The 26,180-nt window shown below is 37.1% G+C and overlaps 1 protein-coding gene across 1 annotated transcript; it reads right to left on the minus strand.

The window, feature by feature from the left end:
* Positions 1-880: 880 nt before the first annotated feature.
* LOC127507965 (zinc finger protein 271-like) lies at positions 881-24,774 on the minus strand. Its single transcript, XM_051885393.1, has 6 exons — positions 23,044-24,774; positions 18,304-18,383; positions 16,124-16,244; positions 9,207-10,144; positions 3,862-4,108; positions 881-2,710 (listed from the first exon to the last, which is right to left on the minus strand). The coding sequence occupies exons 3-6, from the start codon at positions 16,242-16,244 to the stop codon at positions 1,779-1,781; spliced, it is 2,238 nt and encodes a 745-aa protein (XP_051741353.1). The 5' UTR covers positions 18,304-18,383; positions 23,044-24,774; the 3' UTR covers positions 881-1,778.
* Positions 24,775-26,180: the final 1,406 nt, after the last annotated feature.

Below are 26,180 nucleotides of genomic sequence, written 5' to 3' on the forward strand. Positions count from 1 at the left end.
AGCGAAAACCTGAAGATGCAACGCACCTGCTGCTCATTATATACCCGCGCTGCGAGGCGAGCAGCTGATGCATATGATTGCATGCCAATGTGCATTGGCTCGTTGTAGTTACACTCGAACTAGATTGGCCTCTCTAGCGAGATTCCTATTCGTCGGTCTGTCCGACGTACGTCTCCATTCCCTCCTTCAGGGAACGAGGGTTACCTTTGTAACCGAGACGTTCACCTGTCTTTCTGTTGCCCCGTCAAGTGTTTGTGTTCCTTTTTTTTGTCTCGCGATAGTTCCGCCACAACCCGCCAGGGAATCCCTGTGACGTAATCAGGATCATGACATTTCCCATAAAAGAAGTGAACTTACTGGCATTCTGGAGCAACACTCGACATGCTCTTTTTGGATAATTAAACGCGATTGCGCCGTTCTCACTCCCTGTTTTTGTCTGTGACTGTTTTTTATTCTTGTGGAAATATCCAACCTGGTGGGATTATTTTGCCTTGGACTTCGTCACAGGACAGTGCTGTTCAACGCGCTCCCGAACTCAAAACGACTTAAAAGGACAATCTTGCACACACACACATACATTTTTTATATATTGCTTTTCTGTTTCATCTTGTATAATACACTCTAGGTTGGAATTTATTCTTTGTTTTGTGGTTATTTGTTGTATCTGCACTCATTCAAACAGTTTTAGGAGGGAAAAGAAAAAACTTTATTTGTGTAGCCTGCCTTATTTAGGCAGAGTGTTACAGTCTTCACTGCATGTATAGTTATTACCAAACAAACTATAAAACACAGTTCTTCCCTCTTTTTGTTTCCATTTTAAAAATATCAAACATATGTGTCAATATGTGCATATAGTCTGCAAATATAAACACACCCCTGACTCTTTTTGTTAAATGTCAGTTTTAATGGCCAACAATAGCCAAATACCCATTATATAAGTATAAGCAAAAGGTATAAGAAGCTACAATGAAAAATAAAGCAAATGATTCAGTCAAACATACAAAGTCAGCGCTCTAATAGGCTACAACAGTAAACTATAAGTTATGAGATTTCACTTTTAGTTCAACAAATTATAGATTTATGAGACCAAAGATCACCCGTTAGATTTACAAAAGATGAATTATATTATGTTTAAGCACTACAGAGACATCAGAGCCAGCGGCAAACGTCAGAAGGACTAGCCGAGGTAAGGATGCTCTCAGCGGGGTACATGAGCGCCCAGTGATCATCTGGATCTCACAACTCCAAATAGGTGCTACTTTTATCAATAAACCACAAATTTAAGCTTTAAACCAGTACATTCTTACATGCCTGAAAACTCTTAAAACTACATATCATGACATAATAACAGTAGTGTGTTACATGGGTTTTCTCCTCTGCTGCTGACACTTGCTGGTTAGTGCAAGATGCATTCTGGGATACCTGGCTGTCTCAAGTCCGCACAAGTCACCTCTCAATGCATCCTCGATAAAATGACGGATCAAGAACACATCCGGGGATTTGAACTGTACTTGGCTAGATGTGAACTTTGAATTGGAACAGTACTTGGACAGCGACTGATGACGTTTCAAACAAGTACAGACAAGAGCACATATTGAGAAACAGTTAACTATGAATAAATGAATGAATGAGGCATTTCGGGGTCTCTCCTCATTCACAACCTGGATAATTCAACAGCAGCCACAGAGCAACAGCGCCAACTATAGGTGGAGAGGAAAGATTTGTCTACCTTACACAGAAGAGGGATTGTTGCTCAGCACATAAAGATGAACTACTTATCATGATTGCAGACTGTGGTGATGTGGTTTCTCCACTGCATGGATCTTCATGTGTATCTTCAGCTGATTTTTAAAAGAGAAACTCTTTCCACACCGATCACACGTGTGCCACTTCTCTCTGCTGTGGATCTCCTTGTGTGTTTTCAGACATGATGACTGATTGAATCTCTTGTCACACTGTGAACACTTGTAAGGTTTTTCTCCAGTGTGAATCCTCTCATGTGTTTTCAGATGTGATGACTGACTGAATCTCTTGTCACACTGTGAACAATTGTAAGGTTTTTCTCCAGTGTGAATCCTCTCATGTGTTTTCAGATTTGATGACAGACTGAATCTCTTGTCACACTGTGAACACTTGTAAGGTTTTTCTCCAGTGTGGATCATCTCATGTGTTTTCAGAGATGATGACTGACTGAATCTCTTGTCACAGTGTGAACACTTGTAAGGTTTTTCTCCAGTGTGAGTTCTCTGGTGCTGTTTTAAATGGTTTGCTATAGTAAAAGTCTTCTCACACTCAAAGCACATGTACTCTCTCACACCAGTGTGTATTTTCTCATGTTTATGTAAATAATGCAGCTGTGAAAAACTCTTTCCACACACAGAACATGAATATGGCTTCTCCTTTGTATGAACTCTCAGGTGTTTCTTTAAGGTTGATTCCCCAAGAAATGTTTTGTCACATTGGTGACATGTGAATGGTCTCACTCCGGTGTGGATCCTCATGTGTGCTTTAAGGCTTGATGATTGACTGTAGCTCTTCCCACACTGATCACATGTGAACGGCTTCTCTCCTGTATGAACTCTCATGTGATCCTTAAGATGTTGTTTGGTTGAGAAACTCTTTCCACACTGAGTGCAGGTGAAAGATTTCTTGGCTCTTTTCTTTAGAAATGTCTTTAGTTCTTCACTCTCCTTGCTTTCTTCCATCAGGTCTGAAATGAGAGAAAAAATATTCATTTAATTTTCAGTACATCAAAATAATTTAAAGAGAGAAATATGAAGTGAAAGGTCATAAAACTGAGACTTGCTGTGATAGACAACTGCTATAAAACATTCAGATCATTTTGATGCACAGTCCAGAATGAATCAAGTATAACACTTTATTTTGCACAGATAAACAAGGAGAAAATATCTTCTCTCCTGGGGGTGTTTTATCTCAGCCTTTGTTTTAGCAGGAAAATCAAGTCTTACACAATTTATTTTAATTTGAAACATTAGAGCATATTTCTGTAGTATTTAATTTATTTTCCTAAAACTGTGTAATTATTAAGGGCCGTTCACACCAGACTTTTCCTTCCACTGACTTCCATTCATACGCATGTGAATGTGGGACACCAGAAACACAAGATCAAGTGAATTTTGCAGTAAAGTGGAGTAGATTGTATATTTTCAAATTTTGGAGTGATTATTATTTGTTATTTATGTTTTTAAAAAAATATATCACGTCATATCTTGACGTTGCCGTGCCTGTAGAAAGTTCACATGCTCAAAGTCTAGACTGACTGCATCTTTAAATGTGTTATTATCAGTGTCCTACATGATTCACTCAACCCTGTTACTTCTGACATGATTTTCCTCCTTTCAAAAACGCCCAGGAAGTGACATCATCTGGGCTCTTTTCTACAGCATGATGGGAGGACAAGAAAATAATCTCAATCCATTGTCTCAGTTTTTACACACATGAATGACTGCATTCATCAGCCCTGTTACCAAAGTTACTGTAAGAAGAGATTTTGCTCAAGTTACACTCACAACCCTGTCAGCCATTCTGGAAAGTTCATTTACTTCAAACATTTTGGTGTTACAGTTTATTCCTAAAAATAACAGTGTTGAAAACTGTATTGAAAACAAATTCTGGTAACACTCCTGCAAATTGTGAACCAGATATGAAATAAATGTAAAATGCATATTTAGTTTGATCTGATGTTGACAATCAATATGACGGTTTATCAAACCGAGCATGTATCATTTGTGTATGTATCATTTCATAGTTCTACTGTTTCTCTAAATGTGCAGAAGTGCTTAAATCTTTCTAACATGAATGTTGTTCAGCATCATGAAGGAATGAAGAATAAACACCAACCTCTTTGTTCTTCAGTATCTTCAGTGTGTTTCATTCTGCAGGGTTCTGGATCACTCATGTTCTCTGCGGTTTTCAGCTCTTCCTGATGCTTCAGTGCTCTTCTGATGGGAATATTCCAGCATTTATTGATGAACTGCTGTGGGAGGAGCTTCACTGGTGATGTGACTGCTATATGAGGAGCTTCATTAAGTAATTGCAGTGGGCGGGGCTTTGTTGACTGAACTGCAGATTGGTTGGAGGAGCCGATCTGCCCAAATCAAAAATAAATCAGTTACTGTGTTTGTTTTTATAGGGTTAAAGTCCAGAGATCAAACTGTAGTGTCTGCATCAAATGAAATGTACAAAAGTGATTTTACATAGAAAACCCATCAGGTGAAATGTGTCTGTTTTAATGTTTCAAATTACTTTTGTGAAAACAAAATGTTTTAATGTCCCATCATCATTTAGTGTAACGGATACATTTAATGCAAAAAGGAATCCGTTATTTTGACCTGTATTTAATAAAATATATATAAGAATAAGAGATCATACTAAATTTCATTATATTTTAAATGATTAAAAACTTCTTGCTGACAAACTGGTGAAAGCTAGTGGTTTGAAGGAAAGTGGTATAAAGTCTAAAGATTTAAAATGACAATTAAAGAGTATTTTGGGCTGCAGTGTGATCCTTCAACAGTGTTTGAATTTGTCATCAAGTGATTCTCCTTCTAAATATGCCTGAAAAGTTGTTTTCTTCTTTCTTTCTTTTTTAATTAATTATTTTTTGTGCTATATTAACCACTTTTTGTATTTCACCCATAAACTGCATTAGAGCATTAAGAATTTATATCGGTCTATCGTAAAGCAACTGATGCTAATTCAGAACTTTATTCAGTTGCTCCATTAAAATATTGAGATATCTAGTAGTAAAGAACTGTAAGAAAAACAGTTAAAAGCATAAAGACAAAAATAATTGTTCATATTTGAGGTCCACAAATACCCTCAGTCTGTTGACAGCAATGAAATGAGCTTTAAGTGTCAATTTACAGCAGATCTGAAGACATCAGCATAATAAATGAGGTGAAAACAGGAACTATTGACATGAAATAAAGAGTGTTTTCAGCAGCTCTGTTAATATTGATGATCCTCAGACTATCAACACACATTCAACAAGACATTCAGATCATTAGCAGATCATCTCACTTTATTCTGAGTGTTTGCTGTTAGAAACTGATTATTGGAGTCAGGATATGTGAGAAAATCCTATAAAACTTCTTTAATTAAAGACAATACTGTTATTTCTCACAACATGATGTGGATAAAACACCAATAATACAAAAAAACACTAATGACACTCATCTTCATCAACCACTGCTGCTAAATAACTACAGCAATATAATATATATGAACTGAAAGTTTGATTTTCTAATAATAAGTACACTGCAGTAGTGAAATTAGATCAGAAGAGACAATGATCACAAAACCATTCAAAATAAAGAGCAGCACAAAGCAGGGTTGTCGTCATAATACAGAATCATCTCATATTTAAGATATCAAAGCAGTGATCTGTATTAAATCCAGTATAATCACCAGTATAGGCTACATGTAGATTAGAGAGGATGAGTTAAAGTGTGAACTAAATGTAAATGAGGTGTGTGTGTGTGTGTGCGCGCACTCTCACATGAGCCTCACAGGAGGCGGTTTTAACAATAAAAAAACTTATTTTATTGGATACGAGCAATTTGTTGTTTGTGTTGTGGATATTTAAGAAAAAAGCTTGCTTCGCTTCGTATATTCAGTTTAACAGCTCTGCAACTGAACTGAATTGGTAAAACGCCTTTGCAAACCATTTGGACTGCTCTCGAATTTATAATGGACTGAATAGCTCTCAGAACTTGACGTGTGATTCCACACTGACTGAATATGCACATGAATCACGGTCACACACTCAGAGCAATATTGTTTTAGCTATGTTTTATAGTATTAAAATATTTCGAAGGACAAAAACATGAACTTTATTGGCTTTACTTCACGTCAGCTGTCACTTTACTTTAGCGTGAGCCCCTATCCACTCGCACACTTGGCACAGCTCTTGCGACGGTTCTGTCATTAATATGAATTAATATAATTAGCCTTTTGCTTGACTACGTTATCAAACAGCTAATAACGTGTTGCTAATGTTACACACACCGTTCCTGTTCTTCATCTCAGAGTCAGACAGCTGCCTTCTAACGATCAGTATCCTTACAAACACTCACCCTTATGAAACTCAACCATGTTTTTTGTAGTAACCATGATTTTTATAGTACAACTATTGTTTTACTACAGTAACCATAGTTTAACTATAGTTTTTGTAGTAAAACCATAGTAACTACATAATGAAAGTACACGGTTACTAATGTAACCTCAGTTCCCTTAGATACGGAAGGAGAACTGCGTCATTTGTCTTTCTAAAACAAGATGCTACGGGGGGAAAACTTCTTTATTTCTGATTACTGAAGCCTTTTTCACTCACGCAGTGAAACTGCATGGCCATTGGTTCATGAAGTTAAAGTAAACAAACCAAGCCAATAGTGAGCGAGCCCGCCAAAATGGGCGGGGAATCGGGCTATTTAAGCAGATTTTTTTCTGACTGAAGCAACGGCATGAGGCGTCCGCAAGTAGCGCGGCAAAGTATGCAGTACTCATTCTGTATCTAAAGGAACAAAGGTTACATTAGTAACCGAGTACTTTACCTTTCGATACTACACTCGTACTGCGTCATTTTTCTTACTAAGGTAAGACGCTACGGGACAATATAATCACACCGTGCTACTAAGGGGGGGCGACAGAGCATTCGAGCGGCGCACTGAGAAGGGCTTGCAACAGGTGCTCATAGTATAGTGCATCCCGAAAAATCGGTGACTTGAAGACACCGTAGTCATCGGAATTAGCCAACCGTGCCGAACCGTAGGCTACTGCTAGAATGCGAGTAGTGACGTCATCAATCAGAAACAGTCACTTTCCAGTCACTTTCCAGCCAGTTTCTCCGTAGCTTGCTAAACATGATATTTGAGCAACATGAACACAAATTAATCATACAATTAAAAGAAATAACTGATCATCCTACATAACGAGGTCACTATTTACATAGCATATCGTGTGTAAAATCTTGTGTTACTAAGGCAACGACTGAAGAGCACCGTTATCAGCCCCACAGTGGAAAACGAATGGCACAGAATGGAATGGGAAAGCAAAGATAATGGTTTGGCCCGACGCTGAAAAAGCTGCTAACAAGAAGTAAAAAAAAAAAAAGAGAGATACAACGCCAAAGTTGCACTGCTCTGCTCTTGCTCTGGCTAGATTACAGCCTTCATGCGGGTTGAGTCGAGAATTATACGATTATAATATAATTATATCGATCGGATGTGTATTATTATATCGAGCTACCGTGCTCACGCAGCTGCATGGTGGCACAAACACTCATACAAACAGTAGCTGCACAAAAAATGCGTGGCACAGAGAGGAACGCAGAAACTAGTCAGTGCTGTCGTGTTATTTATAACTAAAGTAGCTTAGAAACTTAAAACTCATTATATCATATATTTTTCTGCTTTTGAAGGAACTATTTACAAACCACAGCTTCACAATCAATAAAGATACGGTATGACTAATTCACACACGCAATCGCTCTCATTATGTACTGGTATTACGAACCATAGATAAAATAACTGCTGCAAGTGAGCTGTTATGTCAGATCACTCTTTCAATAGGAAAAAATATCCCACCTTTAACAGTCAATCACATTTACAGTACAAACCTTGTCAGTGAACTATGAGGGCAAAAAAAAACAACAAAAAAAACGGCCCCTTACAGATGCTAAAGCTGCAGCTGAAATTGGTAATTTCTTCACATATTTACTAGTTTCTACATGGTGAATGGCAAGTAGTGCACTGTATAGAGAGCAAGGAATGATTCAGGCAATGTAAATATGCTTTCCTTTGATTTCAAACCGCGGGTTTGAGACTTTCTTTTTTTCACTGCAGTTTTAAACAGTAAATACTCAGCAATGGTGCTGATTCTTGAATTTGCACATGTTTTGTCTTAAAGCATATTAAAAACACCACATAGACATATAAACATTAGTTAACATTAAAAATTTGATTTTCAATACAGAGAGTCTTTAAGAGTTTGGTCCGATGGTGCTGAAGTTGCAATGGATTTCTTCTGCGTTGAATGTAGAAATAATAGTGAACTTGCGGTCTGGGTTTGTCTTTGTCTTGGGGAAGAGTTCTCTCTCTTCTAGGTGAGCACATGGCTGGGGCAGGTCGAGGCCTGTGAGGCCACAGAGCGGCCAGGAGCTACAGAGAATCAGTCAGGAGCAAGAGAGAGGGAAAGAACTGGGTGGGGTCTTTTAAGGTCTGGGAGAATTCGCACCTCTTAGGGTTGACGACCAATGAGAAAGGTAGAATTTCCAAGTGGGAAATTCCTCTGTGGATTTTTTATGGCTCATTGTGTCTGTAGCAGGGTGTTTGCCTATGTATTTGGCTGGGTTATTGAAGAACAAACTGTTAAAGATTCTTGTCATTCTAATATGTTGCATAGGTATCAACATATCATATACACAAGCATTTAAATCTTCAAAATACAAACTCATAAACCCCAAACTTCATATAGAGTATGGGTTTTTCCTAAAGCCTCTGCTTTTCCAGATGATTTATCTGTTGTTACAGTTGACATCATTTTTAGTGCTTAGTCCACCACACTAAAGTACCACCTCAATCAGCACTTAAAAATTAGTCTTAGACTTTACTGAAATTTGTTTTTAGCTTCTTTATAAAAGTCTCTTACTCTTAGAAAAGTCCTACTTTTTACTAAGAATTCTTTGACACTTAAGTTAAAGCTTAAGACTATTCTTAAGAGGCACAGGTCTTTTTGATATGGGATGCTCTTCTCACACTGAAGACATGGGAACTCTCTGGTGAGTTATTACACGATTCTCATAGTTTTCCTGTCTGTGAAACTATTTCCCAGTAGTGTCAAGTATTTGAGTAAATGTAATTAGTTACTGTACTTAAGTGTCTTCTTGACTACTTTGTACCAACGATATCAGCAACTTTTATTCTCTACTTGACTACGTTTTTGAACAAGTAAATGTACTTTTTCCTCCAATACATTTTCTGCAGCAGTTTCTGCTATAAAGATGGCATTGAAGGTATTATATCTTGTATGCTTGCCTTTATCCACCCAAACTTGTCAACTAGGCTACTTTACATGAATGCGAGTACATTAGCAGGTAGTTGTGAATCAAAGGTGTTTGATTTAGGAGATGAGGCAGATAAGGTATCTGAACTTTTATTCAAGTATTGTTTTTAGGTACTCTTTACACCTCTGCTATTTCCACAGTGACGACTTCTGAAAGACTTCTCTTTCGAGTGAATCCTCGTGTGGCTCTTAAGGTTACCTTTTAATCTGAAACTCTTACCACACTGACCACAAATGAATGGCTTCTCTTCGGCATGAATATTCATGTGGTTATAAAGGGTCAATTTATGTGTGAAACTCTTTCCACACTGATCACATGTGTATGGCTTCTCTCCAGTGTGAATATTCATGTGGGCTGTAAGACTTCCTTTTCTACTGAAACTCTTTCCACACTGTTGGCAGGTGTGAGGCTTTTCTCCAGTGTGAATTCTCATGTGGATTTCAAGTTTTCCTTTTTCTTTGTAACTCTGTCCACACTGTTGGCAGGCGAATGGGCTCTCTCCAGTGTGAATTCTCATGTGGACTATAAGTCTTCCTTTTACAGGGAAACTCTTTCCACACTGTTGGCAGGTGTGAGGCTTTTCTCCAGTGTGAATTCTCATGTGGACTTTAAGACTTCCTTTTTGACTGAAACTCTGTCCACATTGTTGGCAGGTGAAAGGTTTCTCTCCAGTGTGAATTCTCATGTGGTCTTTAAGATTTCCTTTTTGACTGAAACTCTTTCCACACTGTTGGCAGGTGTAAGGCTTTTCTCCCGTATGAATCCTCATGTGGACTTTAAGGTAGTCTTCACGTGTGAAACTCTTTCCACACTGTTGGCAAGTGATGGGGCTCTCTCTAGTATGAACTCTCAAGTGGACTTTAAGTAATCTGTGTTGTTTAAAACTCTTTCCACACTGTTGGCAGGTGAAATAACTTTTAGTTCCTGTCTTTTGAGCTCTTTTTTGTGAGGAAGACTTTTTAGCCTGTGTCGCTCTTTCCCCAGTCATGAAATCATTATGTTTTTTCTCTTCTTGCATTTCATTAAGTTCATGACTCGTCTCTTTCAGTGTCATTAGGTCTAGGGCAAAAACAGACATAAAACAATTTAGACATTTAAAGCATCAAAACCAACAACATGTATGATCTATCCCAGGGGTGTCCAAACCTGCTCCTGGAGAGCTACAGTCCTACAGATTTCAGCTCCAACCCCAATCAAGCACACCTGAACCAGATAATCAGGGTGTTCAGGGTTGCATGATAATTACAGACAGGAGTGTTGGAGCAGGGTTGAAACTGAAGTCTGCAGGACGGTAGCTCTCCAGGAGCAGGGTTGGACACCCTTGATCTATACCCTACCCTATGGATCAGGAATGGGCAGCTTTGGTCCTGGAGGACCACCGTCTTTTAGAGACTTGGGGTTAAATTTTGAGGTTGGCTTAAATTTTGCATGTGTGTTTGATCAGGGATGGAGCTAAACTCTACAGAATAGTGTCCCTCCCGGACCCGAGTTGGCCATCCCATCTAAACATACTCAATACACCAGTGGTTTTCAAACCTGGTCCAAAGGGACCCACCACTGTACATTCTGTATCTCTTCTGTATTTATCACATCTGGTTAAGATCATGAGCTTGTTAAAAGATTGTTGACATTGATGGAGGAATTTGCAGCTTTAATCGCAAACTACTATTCCTGTTCATCAATAAGGTGAGAACTGGACCCGTTATAAACCTAAATATAGTTTAATTAATTCATTGAAAAGTGTACTGTTCTATTAGTTATAGAAGATATTTGTTGTTGTAATTATGACAGACAAGCACACACACATAAGTAGCAACCATTCGGTACTCTGGCAGGGTTAGCAATCTCACTACATCCATACCGAGCCTAATCCTAATCCAACTGTGCCTCTTCAAGCGGTCCAGGAAACAGTACTGAGCAATCACACAAGTCAAGCGAATCAGATTTAGGGGGTCAAAAGTGCTCGGCCTGTTTTCGATCACCTAGTGCAAGTACACCCTTAATTTCTTATTTTAAAGGGGTGGTTAAGTGTTTTTTTTATTTGAAGCTTGATTGTGTTCTTGGGGCACAGTTTAACATGTCTTAATGCTTCGTTTTTTTGAAAACGCTATATTTTTCATATATTTTACCTTTATTCTACACCTCTGTTTCCACGGTCATATGAACGGCTCGTTTGACTTCCTGCTTCTATGAAGCCACTCCCTCCAAATTACGCAATGTGCTCAGATTGGTTAGCAGGTTGGTAGCTGGCCCAGTGTATCGTGATTCGCTGAAGCGTCCAGAAACGACACGCCCCATACCATCCGTTGCTTCAGTCAAAATGTAAATAACGGCGTTTATTGCTGTATCAAATTGATGAAGAGGGTCAATCGCAATCGCGGCTTTTAAAGGACGTTTATGAACGGTATTTCATTTTGTCGTTGTGTCCAAGTGTTTATTCTGTCACTGCTGTTTGTTAGCTTTCAATATACAGTTTTATCCTGATTAAATCTTTACTGTAGCCGAATACATGACTGAGTAGTCGCATTTTTGTAAAGGAAGCTTTTAATTTATAGAATGAACAACTGTTTGTCTATGAACATATAATAGTTTGTTGGTGTTTGTAGAATTTAGTTAACTGGCTAGCGAAGCAAAAACGAGTTGCTCTTTGTATATGTCCTTGATGCAACCAAAAATAGCAACGGGACTATAGGTTTAAAAGACATGTACAAACAATAAAATGTACTTACAGTTTGAAGCCAATAAACAGCAGCTTCTGCTTTTAAAGTGGGAACTGCTTCATCTTTCAGTAAAAGCCTTTGAGCAAATCCAGCATTGAACTCGTGTAGATTCTGGAAGCTGTCTTCAGCGCCGCATCCAGTGTAGAAAATATCACTGATTATAATGGGTTATATTATCTTTTGACGCGTCGCGTGTACACAACTCTTCCGCTTCCACATGCTGCACCACATGGCCTTGCCCACTTTGTTGCGTGTTCCCGGGGTGTGTTTTGCAGGGTTTATGATGTCACCAACCCGTTGTAGTCCAAAACCGGTCATGTTTGTAGGCATTTAACTTTAAAAGACAATATCTCCGTTTGCATTGAACTTTCAGCGCTGTAACTTTGCAGACACTGTTTATGCTCAAGCAGCAACATTACACACTAACTAAAGTTAAAAAAGTAAAATCGCATTTAACCACCCCTTTAAGACACGTTTTGAGATTTTCTGTCATTTATGACATCACGCTTTCCCGTTATTGACAGTATTTTCCAGCAGTCTGTTTTCACTGGTATACGGTAGGGGTGCTCATCTGAAACAGTATAAAACCTCCATATCAAAACACAGACAAAGTAGCAGAAACAAGCCATAAAAGCTTTAATCAATTACATGCAAACTAACACAATCATCAATCATTAATTAACACTAAAATCAAAGCTTTTTAATGTTACTGAATGAAATATAGAGCACATGAAGAGGTGTAAGATAATATGTAAGGTATCAAAAGTAGAAAATGCAAGATTTGGGGGGGTTGATGGATGTGATCTATGAATCCAATCCAGACGTGGTCTTTATTTAAAAAAAAAAAAAAAAGAAAGAAAAAAAGCTTGATTTTCTGTTTTTTGTTCAAAATGTTTTTTGTTTGTTTGTTTTTTTTAAAAATAATAATAATAATGAAACATAACCACATTAAAGTGTTATTAAAAAGATTGCATAAAGGTAGAATAAAATGTTTGTTTTGTTTTGATTCTTTTATTAAAAGCAGAGGCTGTAGTATTTTTCTTGACTTATTTCATGTTTAGCTATTCATACAAAATCTTCATTAAAGTTTTGTGAAAATCAAAATGCTGGTGGTGGCTGGCAACTTTTTTTAAAAAAATTAATGCTTATGAGATGTGCTTTCCTCAGCATACAATTTACATTTTACAGTTATACTTTTACCCGTAAAAGTTAGAAAATCCTGCGAGTGTGCATTTTCTGACAACAGGCTCCATTAAACTTCACAGACTTCAATGATATTGCCAAAAGTTTTGGGACACCTGCCTTTGTGTGCACATGAACTTTAATGACATCCCATTCTTAATCCGTAGGGTTTAATATGGAGTTGGCCCACCCTTTGCAGCTATAACAGCTTCAACTCTTCTGGGAAGGCTTTCCACAAGGTTTAGGAGTGTGTTTATAGGAATTTTTGACCATTCTTCTAGAAGCACATTTGTGAGGTCAGGCACTGATGTTGGCGAGAAGGCCTGGCTCACAGTCTCCACTCTAATTCATCCCAAAGGTGTTCTGTCGGGTTGAGGTCAGGACTCTGTGCAGGCCAGTCAAGGACCTTGCTTTCTGCACTGGTGCACAGTCATGTTGGAACAGGAAGGGGCCATCCCCAAACTGTTTCCACAAAGTTGGGAGCATGAAATGGTCCAAAATGTCTTGGTATGCTGAAGCATTAAGAGTTCCTTTCACTGGAACTAAGGGGTTCAAGCCCAACCCCTGAAAAACAACCCCACACCATAATCCCCCCTCCACCAAACTTTACACTTGGCACAATGCAGTCAGGCAAGACTCATACATCGGAATACATCATACATCGAATCTGAAGGATCAGCCTGCAATAGTACAGACATTTCAAAATACAGTGTATTTCGGGCTTGTTTATAATTAAAAGTCACACGCTAAGTTTATTCTTTTTCTTTTGGGCATTATTGTTATTTTGGTTACACAATAAATTGTATTTAATTTGGTTTCCATTTAATTCATAGTAAATTATTGTAGTCTCCCCTACAGGAAGAAAAGGCTAAGAACATTATTTGACACATATATTATTCATTATATAAATTTTACTAGTAAAATCTGTGCCTTTCACTGAAAGAGACACTAATTATGACTGCAGCCATATCACCCTGTAGCCCAAGACTGGTTGCCCACTGAAGCTAAGCAGGGCTGAGCCTGGTTAGTACCTGGATGGGAGGCCTCCTGAGAAAACCAGGTAGCTGCTGGAAGAGGTGTTAGTAAGGCCAGCAGGGGGTGCTCACCATGTGGTCTGTGTGGGTCCTAACGCCCCAGTATAGTGATGGGGTCACTGTACTGTAACAAGCACCGTCCTTCGGATGAGACGTTAAACCGAGGTCCTGACTCTCTGTGGTCATTAAAAATCCCATGATACTTCTCGTAAAGAGTAGAGGTGTAACCCCGGTGTCCTGGCCAAATTCCTTCCATAGGCCCTTACCAATCACGGCCTCCTAATAATCCCCATCCATTGAATTGGCTCTTTCACTCTCTCTCCTCTCCACCTACAGCTGGTGTGTGGTGAGCGCACTGGCGCCGTTGTACTGTGGCTGCCGTCGTATCATCCAAGTGGATGTTGCACACTGGTGGTGGATGAGGAGAGACCCCTGATATGATTGTAAAGCGCTTTGGGTGTACAGTTGTACATAGGAAAGCGCTATATAAATGCCTCATTCATTCATTCACTATATGACAGAAAGGAGAACATAGGAAAAGGATTTAAATGCTGTAATTTTGCATAATTTACAATGCATAATAATGCATAATATTAGTATGTGATTAAATGTAATCGTATGCTATGCAATTAAAATTAATTTCAATAAATAAAAATACTGTTCAAAATCACACATTATTTGTCACATGTAGTAGACCATTTTTGTGCCGTGGGTAATAGGAGGATTTTTCACCTGGCTACCACCGCAAGTATGTTTCAAACCTGTGGGAAGCACTGAATATTCTAAAAGCACCTCATGTAAACACCTTAAAGGTGCCGTAGAACGTGTTTTCAAAAGATGTAATATAAGTCTAAGGTGTCCCCTGAAGGTGTCTGTGAAGTTTCAGTTCAAAATACCCCATAGATTTTTTTTTTAATTCATTATTTTAACTGCCTATTTTGGGGCATAATTAAATATGCACCGATTCAGGCTGCGACCCCTTTAAATTCTCGTGCTCCCCGCCCCCGGAGCTTGTGCTTGCCTTAAACAGCATAAACAAAGTTCACACAGCTAATATAACCCTCAAAATGGATCTTTACAAAGTGTTCGTCATGCAGCATGTCTAATCACGTAAGTATGGTATTTATTTGGATGTTTACATTTGATTCTGAATGAGTTTGATAGTGCTCCGTGGCTAAAGCTAACATTACACACTGTTGGAGAGATTTATAAAGAATGAAGTTGTTTATTAATTATACAGACTGCAAGTGTTTAATAATGAAAATAACGACAGTCTTGTCTCCGTGAATACAGTAAGAAACGATGGTAACTTTAACCACATTTAACAGTACATTAGCAACATGCTAACGAAACATTTAGAAAGACAATTTACAAATATCACTAAAAATATCATGATATCATGGATCATGTCAGTTATTATTGCTCCATCTGCCATTTTCGCTATTGTCTTTGCTTGCTTACCTAGTCTGATGATTCTGCTGTGCACATCCAGACGTCCTGCCCTTGTCTAATGTCTTGAATATGGGCTGGTATATGCAAATATTGGGGGCGTACATATTAATGATCCCGACTGTTGCGTCACAGTCAGTGTTATGTTGAGATTCGCCTGTTCTTCTGAGGTCTTTTAAACAAATGAGATTTATATAAGAAGGAGGAAACAATGGTGTTTGAGACTCACTGTATGTTATTTCTATGTACTGAACTCTTATTATTCAACTATGCCAAGGTAAATTCAATTTTTGATTCTAGGGCACCTTTAATCATAATATTGTCTCATTCAGAATAAGGTCAATAATTGTATTCGTCTGAAAGAAGAATGTCATATACACTTAAGGAGGCTTGAGGGTGAGTTAATCATGGGATAATTTTAATTTTTGGTTGAACTATTACTTTAATGTTCAATTACTGCTATGTTCAGGTATGTTAAAATGATAGTACAACACTTTTGAGCATGAACAGAAAAACTTCTTTACTTTTCCATTGTTCTCTATTCAGAAGTAGATATTGGGTTTAATGTTGCACAAAATATTCTCTATTTCTGTAGAGCTGGACATTTTAATAATGATCAAATGACTGAGTTCAGCTGTGAGAATAAAACCAACCTGTTTGTTCCTCAGTATCTTCATGTTTCACACTGATTGTTTCTTCAATCTTTATTTCTTCAGTCTCCTCTTTAATAAAATCAATCTTCATGTCTTCACTTTCCTCTTTAATGAACGCCATCTTTAAGAAAATAATAATTAATGTTATTAAGTAACGTTATTAAGTAATTAAATTAATGGTTTAGACAAAAAGCACTCAAAACTAACACTATAATAAACACTTCATATTTAGGCATTTATGATCTACACTTGGTATTTAAAGAATTATAGATTATATTTAAATTATTACTCTTTGATGAAAACATGTTTAGTTTGTTAGTGTTTGTTGTTGTCGTTCATGTTCACTATTTGAGCAGCACGTGTCGTGATTCACTGAATCATTTCTCAAAGTGTTTGATTCAATTGACTCGGAGTTGAAAAGTTCAGTTTCTCCATCATTACTCACCAGAGACTGAACTCGTGCTCATGATAAACTGATTTATGATATATAGAGGCGGTTTCCCGGACAGGGTTTAAATGAAAGGGAATGAAACTGAAATGAAACTAACCCTTTAAGCCAGGATAGGCCTTAATCTAGAATAGTTAATCATGTCTTAAAAATGGCTTTCTGAAACACAGATTAAGTACAGATGACTAAAACCTGGACTATGGAGTCTTGAATTAAAATAAACCAGATTAATTTAAAACCAACTGTGTTCATCTGAATTAGCATGAGAGAGGGTGCCTAGAAAACCTAGAAAAAAGAAAAAATACAACCTTTACTAAACAAGAGACAGTTCTTTTAAATCAAAATACATCAGCTGTGAAAAAAAGGTAATGCCTGGAAATCTGTTTGTAATGAATTATTTTTAAATAGATGAATTATATATATATATATATATATATATATATATAATAATAATAATCATATGACTATTAATGCTTTTGTTTTGTTCTTTACATAGCAACAAACTAAACATAGCTATTTGATTTACACATGTGATAATCAGTGTTGGCAGACTAGAAATGATACTGGTTTGATCTAAAGCACTATCATAGTTGTTGCTTCATTATATATAAAAAAGACAAATCTTGTTAGCAGGTCCTCAACCCAAGCACAAGCTCAACACTTTACCAACAGTAGGCTAATCTCCAAAAAACACTAACATAACAAAAACTTTTACTTAATAGAACATTAAATAGTAAGAAGTCTCTCCATATTCTCGTCTTTATAAAAAATGCATAAAATAACACTTTTTCAACATTTACTCTCCCAGTTGAGCCCGGTGCAAAGCATGATGGGGAGTGAAAGTCTTGTTTGATTGGGTTACTTGACTGAAACATGTTATTTCAAAATGAAAACATCAAGTGAGTTCTAGTAACCATTTCAAGTCAATTTAACATGAAGCAATCACATTTGAACCAAAAACAATGGTGTTAAATCAAAATATAAAAATTCAGCATAAAAAAATATATATATATATATTACACACACACACACACAGTGTATATCAATATTGATATATATCTCAAGAAATACATGAGTCTTCTTTGAAACACAATGATAATCTGAAGTTAAACCTCCTCCTGGTAGGTTTAATTTAAGCCTCAATTTAGTCCTGCTGCAGGGGCCAGTTGCATAAACTTAGTCACTATATTAAGACTGTGTCTTAAGAACTAGTTTGACCATCTTGCAGTTAACCAAGGGGTAATCAATGTTATTTTTCCAATTCAAATTACACCAATCTACCTTTTTATGTAACAGACTTTAAAAAATTAGGACCACTCTTCAAGATAAACATTAGTGTCTTAACTTTTAAGACTAGTCTTAAGTGTTTTATGTAACAGCGGAGTAGCTCTAGTCTTCCTCCAGGAAATAAGCATCAACTATATTACAATATTTTAAACCATGTCAGAGAAAGCAGATTTCTGTTTATCTGGTTTAAAGGGCCATTTTATTCTAGGACTAGGCTTAATCTCTGTCCGGGAAACCGCCCCATAGAGAGAGAAATGAGACGCAGGTTTACTGTTTCTCATCAGTGGATGAGCTTTACTCACACAAATATCCTTCATTACACTTAGATAAATAAATACATTAAATAGTAAATTAACTAATTTCACATCGTTTGTTAAAAAAAACACATATGTAATTCATTGAACTGTTTCTATCGATTAAAACAGGTTAAATTCTTAAAACAAACCTTTATTCATCAGAATCACAACAGATGAAGGAGTTCGGCGCAGTCTTATGACGTCATGTCGTCACTCCAAAATAAAAGTCCTGTTCACACACACACACACACACACACACACACACACACACACACACACACACACACACACAGCATTGTCTAAAATCACAGAAGTGCATAGAAATCTGACTGTTTTACCAGATAATCTTTGTATTAAAATAAAAAGAAACATGTTAAAAAGGTTGTACATGAGTTAATTCATGTGTCCATCTAAATTGAAACACAATTTTCTTTTTAAATTGTAAATTAAGTATACATATAAAAACAACAATGAGAGAGGAAAAAATACAATAAAATAGGGGACATACGGACATCACAAAAGATTATAATAATTAAATCAACACAGTATTACATTTCATCAATGTAAATAAAATTATAAATTTAAAGGTTCTTCACAACAGATTCAAGGATGTTAAACATTTCTGACACCTTTGATTTGAAATGTTTTGACATTTTCTTAAAGTAAAAACTAAAATTGGGTTTAAAGTGGATAATTCTGGCTTTGTAAAGATGAAATTTACCCAGAATACAAAGTAGTAAAACAGTGCAATCAAGTATAACATCCTTAGAATGAAAATCAGACAAGAAAATGATAGATTCAGTTATTTGTACCAGTTTGTTACAGCAGAAGAAAACTAACATGGTAACTTCTGACCAAAAGGACTTAGAGAATGGGCACTGATAATACAAATGTAGAACTGATTCTTCTTCAGGATTACAAAAGGAACATAAAAAAGACACATTCTCAGAAAACCTGCTCAAAAATAAATTACAAGGGTAATACCTAAGAGCAATTTTAAAATGGAGTTCTTTAATTTTACTTTTAATCAAAAAAAAAAGAAAAATCATTACTAATAAAGAAGTTATTGCATTTTTTCTCTAATACATGAACACCATTGATTGCAAGTGAAGGAATATGATTGTTTAAACAAATCTTTAATCAAAATTTTTAAACTGCCAGGAATACTTTTATTAAACTTTTTCATTAAGAGACTTTTATTAAAGTCTCTTAATGAAATTGTAGCACCTTTCAAAGACACAAAATCAGAAAAAGAGAGAAGGACTCCTTGAGCACTAAACAAATCAGAAACAAATATATTTTGACTCACCCATAACTTTAAAAAAAAAGGGACTTGTTACATTTTCATTATTCCACAAAGATTATGTTTGAAAGCAATCTTCCAGGAATCTAGAGCTTGTTTGTAGAAATTCGAGAGTTTGATAGGTAATTTTCTGCGCTTAATATTACAAGATAGTAAGAATTTAAGGCCACCACAGTGTTTGAATATTAGGTTAGGGATCCAAAACCAGGTAATCCATTATTGGAAACACAACTCTTAATCCAGTTAATTTTGAATGTTTAGTTGATAGTTTGTAAATCTAAAGCATTAAGACACCCTCCTTGTAACTTCTTACTAAGGATTTCCTCTGAACACATTCCATTTTATTTTTCCAAATAAAACAGAACAACAGAGTCAATAGATTTAATAGTTTTATTATCAGTATCAATATATATGGAAAGAGCAGGGTAAACTAGGCGTGATATTCCCTCAGCTTTAGTCAGCAGGACTCTCCCGTCTCTCTGCAGCCAGCATATTATTTTTTTAGTTTTATCTAACCTTGGCTGAAAATTGTAATGAAGACGCTCTGAACCTGATCTGCAAATATCGACCCCAAGATATTTTACACGCCGTTTAACTGTAAAGCCATCGACAGAAACTTTATCTGAATCATGTACATACAAAGATTAAAATTACTTATGGCAACATAGACTTGTGATTAATTTTTAAGAAAAAGACTAACTGCTAACTGACTAATTATTGAAGAATTCTCTCCAGTTTTTATGCCTTCAATATTTGAGTGTTTTATGTGCAAGCTTAGTAGCTCGGCAGCCAACAGAAAAAGAAAAGGTGATGGGGCATCCCTGGCGAATACCTCGACCCACATAAAATCTGGGGGAAGTGCCGGAAGCTAAGGAGACACAACTATTAATTCCATTGTAAAGAGTACGAATCATTTTAATAAAGGATCTACCAAAACCAAACTTAGAAAGGGCTTCAAAAATAAAGGAATGCTCAACTGTATCAAAAGCTTTATAGAAATCGAACCAAACAAAATGAATGCCTCTTCGTTTATAAATTCAGAATAATCTAGGATTAATCTAATATTATTAGAGATATGTCTACCTTTTAAAAAAACAGATTGTTAGAAATTACGTCTGCTAAACAAGGTTTGAGCTTTTCAGCATATACAGAAGCCAATAACCTATAATCAGAATTCAAAAGGGTGATCGGGCGCCAATTATCTAAAAATTTGTTATCCTTATTAGGCCTGGGTATAAGAGAGATGAGGCCTTGTTTCATTGATTCTGCCAATTCACCTTTCATTGCACACTCAATAAGGGCTTCGTAAAGAAGATGCTTAATAGAGTCCCAAAAGACTTAAAAAAATTCAAAAGGTAACCCGTCCGGCTCTGGGGATTTGTTATTTGGCATTCTTTTTACTATATTATGAAGATCATCTATATTAAAGGGTTCCTCACAAAGTTCTCTGTTGTGGTCATTTATTTTAGGAATCACAGATCCAATTTTATGAAAAAACAAAGATGAAGCATTAGGGTCAAAAGAAGAGGTATAAAGATTTTGATAAAAATTAAATACAATGAAAGAAATCAAAAAAGGGTCATTAAATAACATAGTATTAATACAAAGAGAAGAGATTTCTTCTCTAGTTGAAAACGAGGGCTTTCAAAATCTGATTAATGTTTTAGAACCACGCTACATAATGGCGACACACAAGCACCTCAGTGAAATGGCAATACCGAACATGTTTGCAGAGGTTAAGAGCAATGTCGCAGCATCTCTCCTGTCAGCAGAAAGAGTTGCCCTTACCTGTGACAGCTGGACATCCAGGGCAACAGACTCGTATGTCACCATCACGTGTCACATGTTTAATTTTCTTAAACATGTTTCAATGTGTTAATGAATTTCACTGTTGTCACAATGTTTGTTATTTAAACAAAAAGTAATTAAACAATTGTGCCCGGTTGTTAGTGTAAATGTGTATTTCATTAATATAGTTAAGTAGGAGGGTTTCAGTTACCAGCATTTATATTAAAAATGGATTACAAAACTAACATTTTAAATTAAATATTTATAACTAATCGATATCGAATCGAGTCGAAACCATACAATACCCGGTCACAACACCCAGCCCTAGTTGATTGTTGTCACGAATACGGCTCCCGCGGCTCCTCCTCCCGGCCGCCGGAGGGAGCCATCACCTGAGTTCTGAGTCACTTCCTTCTGGACTACGTTACCCATAGGCCCTCATTCCTGGGACTGATTGCACACACCTGCATTGCATCACACTCACACTATTTAAGACGCACACACGCATCCATACACTGCAAAGTCTTGATTTGCCCCGGTGATTACTACTGATCACTATGGAGGTGATCAGTCTGTGACACTGCTGAGGCGTTATTGAAGCCCAGGTTGCTTTGATAGCAACCTTCAGCTCATCTGTATTGTTGGGTCTGGTGTCTCTAATCTTCCTCTTGACAATAACCCATTGATTCTCTATGAGGTTCAGGTCAGGCGAGTTGGCTGGCCAGTCAAGCACAGTAATATTATGACAGGCAAACTAGTTAGTAGTACTTTTGGCAGTGTGGGCAGGTGCTAAGTCCTGCTGAAAAAAGGAAATCTCCATAAAGCTTGTCAGCAGAAGGAAGCATGAAGTGTTCTAAAATGTCCTGGTAGATGGCTGCGTTGACTGTGGACTTCAGAAAACACAGTGGACCAACATCAGCAGATGACATGGCAGCCTAAATCATCACTGACTGTGGAAACTTTACACTGGACTTCAAGCAACATGGTTTCTGTGCCTCTCCACTCTTCCTCCAGACTCTGGGACCTTGATTTCCAAATGAAATGCAACATTTACTTTCATCTGAAAAGAGGACTTTGGACCACTGAGCAACAGTACGGTTCTTTTTCTCCTTAGCCCAGGTAAGACGCTTCTGACGTTGTCTTTGGTTCAGAAGTGGTTTGGTACATGGAATGTGACAGTTGTAGCCCATTTCCTGAAGACGTCTGTGTGTGGTGGCTCTTGATGCACTGACTCCAGCTTCAGTCCACTCCTTTTGAAGTTCTCCTAAGTTCTTAAATCGGCTTCGCCTGACAATCTTCTCAAGCCTGCAGTCATTCCTTTCACTTGTACACCTTTTCCTACCACACTTTTTCTTTCCAGTCAACTTTCCATGAATATGCTTTGGCACAGCACTCTGTGAACAGCCAGCTCTTTCAGCAATGACCCTCTGTGGCTTACCCTCATTGTAGAGGGTCTTGATGATCTTCTTCTGGACAACTGTCAAGTCAGCAGACTTCCCCATGACTGCTGTTGGGATTACTGACCTAAACCCAGTATTTATACCCTGAGAATGGTCATTTAATAGAACTTGAAATTAAATATTCTGATCATTTGAGATACTGATTTTTTTATTTTGATGAGCAGCAAGCTGTAATAATCAAAATAAAAACAAAAAAGTCTGGAAATATTTTACTTTATGTTTAATACATCTAGAATACATTTAAGTTTTACTTTTTGAATTAAATTACAGAAAGAAAAAAAAACTTTTCATGATATTCTAATTTATTGAGATGCACCTGTAGTAATAATAAAAGTTACCTAATCCCTTCTCTGTCATTTGAGCACATTCACTGGCTGAAGGCAGTCTGGAGATGTCTGGTCCTGGAAGCAGAAATATGCTCACGTGCCATGTCAGCCTCAGTCATTGAAGTTCACTATATGGAGATAATTCCTGAAATGTTTTCCTCAAAAAAAAAAAAAAAACAATTTCTTTACAACTGAAGAAAGTAAGACAGGAACATCTTTGATGACAACAGGATGAGTGCATAAAAATATATTTAGTTACCACTTGTAATATGTACTATAAGTGATATCTAAATACATTTTTTAAATACAGAGATAGTACAGGTGCTGGTCATATAATTAGAATATCGTGAAAAAGTTCATTTTTTTATTGTAAATTATTTTAAAAAATGAAACTTTCATATATTCTAGATTCCCTACATGTAAAGTAAAACATTTCAAAAGTTTTTTTTTTTTAATTTGTTGATTAGAGCGTACAGCTCATGAAAGTCCAAAATCCAGTATCTCAAAATATTAGAATATTTACATTTGAGTTTCATTAAATGACCATCCCTACAGTATAAATTCCGGGTATCTTTTGTTCTTTGAAACCACACTAATGCGGAAGACTGCTGACTTGGCAATGGTCCAGGAGACAATCATTGACACCCTCCACAAAGAGAGTAAGTCACAGAAGGTCATTACTGAATGGGGTGGCTGTTTACAGAGTGTATATCAAAGCATATTAAATGCAAAGTTGACTGGAAGGAAGAAATTGGGTAGGCAAAGGTGCACAAGCAACAGGGATGACCGCAAGCTTGAGAATACTGTCAAGTAAAGCCAATTCAAACACTTGGGAGAACTTCACAATGAGTAGAATGAAGCCGGAGTCAGCACATCAAGAGTCACCACACTCAGACATCTTCAGGAAAAGGACTACCAAGCCACTTCTGAACCAGAGACAACGTCAGAAGCATCTTACCTGTGCTAAGGAGAAAAAGAACTGGACAGTGAACAGTGGTCGAAAATCCTCTTTTCAGATAAAAGTAAATTTTGCATTTCATGTTGAAATCATGGTCCCAGAGTCTGAAGGAAGACTGGAGAGGCACAGAATCCAAGCTGCTTGAAGTCTAGTGTGAAGTTTCTGAAGTCAGTAATGATTTGGGGGGGCCGTGACGTCTGCTGGTGTTGGTCCATTGTGTTTTATCAAGTGCAAAGTCAATGCAGCCATCTTCCAGGAGATTTTGGAGCACTTTATGCTTCCATCTGCTGACAAGCTTTATGGAGATGCTGATTTCCTTTTCCAGCAGGACTTTAGCACCTGCCCACAGTGCAAAAACCACTTCCAAGTGGTTTGCTGAGCATGATATTACTGTGCTTTATTGGCCAGCCAATATGCCTGACCTGAATCTATGGGATATTTTCAAGAGAAAGATGAGAAACAGTCGATCCAACAATATACAGATGATCTGAAGGCTCAATAGTGCCTCAGCAGTGCCACAGGCTGATCACTTCCATGCCACACTTCACTGATGCAGTAATTTGTGCTAGGAGCAAGTCATTTGCTGTAATATGTCCTGCCGATCAAGTATTGAGTGCACAAAAGAACATACTTTAAAGAACTTGAACTTTTCTGTTTTGCAAATCCATTTTTTGATTGATCTTAGGAAATATTCTAATATTTTGAAATACTGGATTTTGGACTTTCATGAGCTGTACGCTCTAATCATCAAAATTTAAAAAAAAAAACTTTTGAAATGTTTTACTTTACATATAGGGAATCTAGAATATATGAAAGTTTCATTTTTAAAAATAATTTATAATAAAAAAATGAACTTTTTGATGATATTCTAATTATATGACCAGCACCTGTATATTAAAAGCACATTTTAGTTCATATTTAATGCTGTCTCAAAATAGCACAGTTGAGTACACTTAGATGTTCTTAAGATGATCTTAAGAAGTACTAAAGAAGAATTTTTAGTATATTAAGTACAAAATTAGTGCGCAAAAATAGAGCACTTTAAGTACATTATAGAAGTGTACTTTTTTTTCACCTGGGTGGGGAGGATTCGAGACAGGATTGACAGCTACTGCATTGCTCTGGATAACAACCTTATCCCTTGTCAGATGGCTGGTTCTCTGGGTGCTTTGGATGAGCTCTTCAAAGTACACTACATTTTTAACATATCCTACGACAATGCTCTCATCAGCTTCTACACTTTCCTGAAGACCACAGTTTATAACATTGATGTTGGAAACTCAAAAGTGTCTCCAAGAGTGAAAGAACTGTGAGCTAAACTGCTGAATAGCACCAGAGCTGAAATCTTGGAAAAATGTTGCTCTGCTTTAGATGTGAAGGGTTGTATGCCGATCACTGATTTCACATTTGAAGTGTGAACATGCCTTCTAACCCACTTTTAAATGTAGACTTGTTCGCAGTCAACAACATTGCCAAAAGCAATTTTCCACATACTCTGGGTTTAGAAAACATTTGGACAAAATTCATGTTCCTTGTTCAGTTTTTCAACCTTTGTGTCACGATCACTGTCTGTTCCTGTCAGTTCCTGGACTCCATTTCCCATAATCCTCCCTTCCAATCACATGCACCAATCATCAGTTGCCACACACACCTGCAGATCATTACCTGGACTATTTAAGACACACACACACACACACACACACACACACACACACCTGATCCTTGCCTGTACCCTGATTCTGTTTGTCTGCCGCCTGCCTCGACCATTGCCTGTCCTTGTTTATGTTCCTGCCTTTGCCCCTGTCTACCTGTGTAACTACTGTTCTTAATAACATGCCTTCTAACCCACTTTTAAATGTAGACTTGTTCGCAGTCAACAACATTGCCAAAAGCAATTTTCCACATACTCTGGGTTTAGAAAACATTTGGACAAAATTCATGTTCCTTGTTCAGTTTTTCGTCCCACTGATTTTTGTCAAGTTGGAACATTGTGGAAATTCCATTGGATTTAATTCTATACAGACACTCTGTTTGGTGTGAAACACACCCTTACTTTTTGGTGACCTTGTGCCTCCAGGAAATCCAATCTGGAACTTGTTGTTCATCTTACTGCACATTATTAATATTGTCTTTTCCCCTGTTATTACTTATGGCATGACTGTTTTTTTGAAACACTTGATTTTTAAATTGG

This window comes from Ctenopharyngodon idella, chromosome 3 (genome assembly GCF_019924925.1).
Source record: "Ctenopharyngodon idella isolate HZGC_01 chromosome 3, HZGC01, whole genome shotgun sequence".
In the NCBI taxonomy this organism is placed as follows: Eukaryota; Metazoa; Chordata; class Actinopteri; order Cypriniformes; family Xenocyprididae; genus Ctenopharyngodon; species Ctenopharyngodon idella.